Source organism: Wickerhamomyces ciferrii, contig 00018, assembly GCF_000313485.1.
Source record: "Wickerhamomyces ciferrii WGS project CAIF00000000 data, strain NRRL Y-1031 F-60-10, contig 00018, whole genome shotgun sequence".
Taxonomy (NCBI): domain Eukaryota; kingdom Fungi; phylum Ascomycota; class Saccharomycetes; order Phaffomycetales; family Wickerhamomycetaceae; genus Hansenula; species Hansenula ciferrii.
The window spans coordinates 1547-5907 of NW_011887722.1; the positions used below are offsets into that span (position 1 = coordinate 1547).

General features: G+C 27.7%; 1 protein-coding gene across 1 annotated transcript; it reads left to right on the top strand.

Moving 5' to 3' along the window:
- Positions 1–361: 361 nt before the first annotated feature.
- HUL4 (putative E3 ubiquitin-protein ligase HUL4) lies at positions 362–3109 on the top strand (the record flags this gene model as incomplete). Its single annotated transcript, XM_011278463.1, has 1 exon — positions 362–3109. The coding sequence occupies one exon, from the start codon at positions 362–364 to the stop codon at positions 3107–3109; it is 2748 nt and encodes a 915-aa protein (XP_011276765.1).
- Between the last annotated feature and the right edge of the window lie 1252 nt (positions 3110–4361).

Here is a 4361-nt window from a genome sequence, read left to right on the forward strand (position 1 = left end):
CTAGGGCTTTCTCTGATTCTAGGCCCTGGGGAGATCAGACACAAAATTAAAACCAAAAAAACCAAAACAAACATAAACATCAAATAAATGAAATCAAGTCAACCTGAACATGCACCTATAAAGCACAGATTGAATCAAAGAGAACTGACGTTATCGCGGACTCTGCACATTGCTATCAAGTATTCATTGTTACAATTAAAATAGCTACCAATTGGCTTCCTTTCCATTCGTTTATTCGTATTATTTGCTATCAGTTCACTGCCCCTAATTTGTCCAAGCATATCAAAGAATTGTTATTCAACTCTAGGTTTACCGTTAAGTGAATATTCCCGCTGAATTTGATCTCATTTATTTATAATCTATGAACATTACTGAGAATCCTCATATTCAAGTTGTTGCTCAAATAGGTTCATCAAGTGCTGGTATTGATATCATTTCATCGTCTCGTGACAACAACAACAACAACAACAACAACGACAACAATTCATGGTTATCTTCAAGTATGAATTTACTACGGTTTGGTTCAATCAAAAAGAAGAAAGATATAGAAGATGATTCAAGTGCTGATACTTCAATTTCAATAGATTCACCAAAAGAAGATAGTATCATTATTGGTCATTGCAAATGTTGTGGATCTGTGGTTAAATATCCAGAATCTACAAAAAAATTTAAATGTTCAATTTGTCGTTGTATCATTAATTTAATACAATTACCTGATACAAATAATTATGAATCTAATGAAGCTTTAAGTTATAAATCTGTTAGGAATAAGATTAAAGAATGTCAAAAACAACAACATCTTAATGGTGAGACAAATCCTCATAAAATTTATAAACCTTTAGAAGAATATCTTATACATTGTTTTGGAACTTTTAAAATATTAAATAATTCTTTCAAATTAAATAAAAATGAATCTCATTTAAGACATTCAACTCCAAATATTAATTTTAAAGAAGTTAAAGATACATTTCTTTTGATTTTATCACTTCCAACTAAAAAACCATTTATGAAGTTATTAATTGCATCAAATGAATTATTATTAAGACCAAATGAATTATTAAGTTCAGCTTCAGATTTAAAATGGTTGTTAATCTTGTGGGAAATCCCCACTTTACCACAATGTCTTTATCATAGTAAAAAACAATCTTCAAGTCTTGATACCCCAGAAGTTAAATCACTTTCATACGAAATTACCAAGAAAATTATTGGGTTTATATCAAATTTTGATTATAATTCATTGAAATATTTAGCTGGTTGGTTTAAAAATTATTCAATTGATCAATTTAAACATAAAGTGGAATTTATAAATTTATACATTACTTTCCATTTAACAAGGCTTATAAATCAACACTATAAAGCCACTGGTGGTATTCATTCAAATATTAAATCTCCAAGAATTGAAGCTCCAAGAAGTCCTCAATATAATGAATATTCAGAATCACCAAAATTAAATAATACTACTAATAGTAGTAATGAGTCAAGACCATCATCATCTAATTCAAGACCATTTCTTAATTTACCAATTACATTTCATAATGGGTTTTCAAATTGGAGCTCATCAAGAAATATATTTTATGATCATTCAGAAGATTCAAAAATTATTGATTTTAAATTAAAAGTTGGTCATTATGGTAATGAATGGCATTTAAAATCTGCTTCAAGATTATTATCAGTTTTGAATGTTTCAAATAAGGGGAAAATACCAGATTATTCATTTTATAATTCTTTAGTTGATTATATTAATGTTAAACAGGATTTTGAAATGTGGCAAAATTCTTTCAAATTAACATCTTCAAATTCAAAAACAACCTCAAATAAATTAATTTTAGATCTTGCAGGTTTCACTGCACCACCAAAAAGAATTCCTCAATTTACAATATGTCAATTCCCATTTTTATTATCATTAGGTGCTAAAATTTCAATTTTAGAATATGAAGCAAGAAGAACAATGGAAAATAAAGCTGAAGAAGCTTTTATAAAAGCACTTGATAAAAAACAAGTTTTAGATGTTCACCTTCGTATTAAAGTTAGAAGAAATCATATTTCAAATGATTCATTACGTTGTATTAAGGAACAAAAAGATGATTTGAAAAAATCTTTAAAAGTTGAATTTATTGGTGAACCAGGTATTGATGCTGGGGGATTGAAAAAAGAATGGTTTGGTTTATTAACTAAAGAATTATTTCAACAAGAAAATGGAATGTTTTATTATAATGAAGAATCAAAACTTTGTTGGTTTGCAGTTTTACCATTAGAAAAAAATGATGAATTATATTTCATGCTAGGTGCAGTATTAGGATTAGCAATTTATAATTCAACTATATTAGGTTTACATTTCCCCTTAGCTCTGTATAAGAAAATTTTAGGTAAAAAAGTTGGAATTGATGATTATTTAGAACTTTTCCCAGATACTGCAAGAGGATTATTAAAATTATATGAAATTAATAATGATGAATTGGAAAATTTAGATTTATTTTTTGAAACAACATATAAGAATTATTTTGATGAACCAATAACAAAAGAATTAATTCCAAATGGATCTAAAATTAAAGTTAATAAATCAAACCTTGATAATTATATTAATGAATGGGTTAATTTTTATTTAAATGATTCAATTGAATCACAATTCAAAAATTTCCAAAATGGATTTCATAATGTTATTGGTGGTAATTCATTATCATTATTTTCACCAAAAGAAATTGAATTACTAATATGTGGTAATAATGATACTTGTAAAATTGATATCAATGAATTTAAATCAATTACCAAGTATCAAGGTTGGTCAACAAGAGATTTAGCAACTAATTCCACATTGATTAAATGGTTTTGGGAATGGTTTGAAAATTTAAATTATCAACAACAAAAAAAATTCTTACAATTTATAACTGGTAGTGATAGAATACCTGCAACTGGTATACATACAATGAATATAAAAATAACTAAGATGCCAAATTATGGGCCTTCAATTATGAATAAATCTAGTTCAAGATTACCAGTTGCACATACATGTTTTAATGAGTTATGTATATATGGTTATCAAACAAGGGAAGAGATGTGGAATAAACTAGATTGGGCAATCAATGAAAGTAAAGGATTTGGATTAAGATAGATTTATAGTATAGTATTAAAGTAATCTTTAATATAATTATATCGATAACCAGTATTTGTCTATGTAATTATATCTCTTTTTAACTAATGGCTTAATTTATGTGGTATATTCAAAAATCAATTGTTCTTGTCTTTCTAGGACATTATGCACCATCTAATAAAGTAGATCAACAACATAGACTTACTTGCTAGACTTTTGAGGAACCTTATGTTTTAAATATCTAGCTTATATATTGTATCTCAGGTTTCATGTAGCTCCTCAAATATTGTCGTTACACTTTCAAAGGTCTACGATATCTTCATTATAAGTTTATATAAGACGTATTAATTACACTTAATACACACGTAAAATAAATAGATAAATAGATAAATTAACCAAGCTTCAATCATTCTTTAGACAATCTAATTCAAAATGCTAATCAATGATTCAGAATATCAGAAACTCTATTCAGTTCTTTCAACAATTTATAATCTTCACAAGTTTCACCATCACATTTGGTAAAAAATTTAGCATTATTGAAATCCATCATATAGGTCTCAGAACCAATACAATATAATGTTTTAACTCCAAGTTTGTTATGATGAATTTTGAGTTTATGAAGCCTTTCAATTTGTAATTTTAAGTCATCAATTTGGTTCTCTTCAAAAGGTTTATATCTCAGTGTGTCCTTCTTTGGAATTTGAAAAGCAATATATGGACCAAGATTTCTGTATTCACCATTTAGAATAGTAATTCCATAACCATGTTTCAAGATTGAAGGGATTCTGATAATTTGCTCAGATGCTTGCGTTAAGTTATATGACCTGACAGTATCCAATATTTTCAACTTCTCCTTGTGACTTTTGATGATTCTGGTCACATTGTTGTTAATTTGTCCATCCCGAGGAGCAACTTTTAGTTCTTCAAATGGTGATACCTTCAAAAACCAAGATTTGTGCTCTTGAAATAAATTATACCCTTCAATAGCAACCTGAAAAGTCTCTAAGTCTTGTTCACCTAACGACACATCATAATCTTGAAAACTTTTCTTAAATTCATCAACACCACATGCCAATTTAAACATACTTGAAGCTGATGTTAGATTTTCATAATAATCATAAGATGTAAGAAATATTTGGTCCAATGCTTCATTTTCAAAACCATAACCTTCTGGATCAATAAATGCATCATCATGTTCATCAGAAAGCTTATATCTTTTGAATGGTGGTTCTTCATCACAACGAGAGTCCAATGAGGGAATACTGCCACTTAG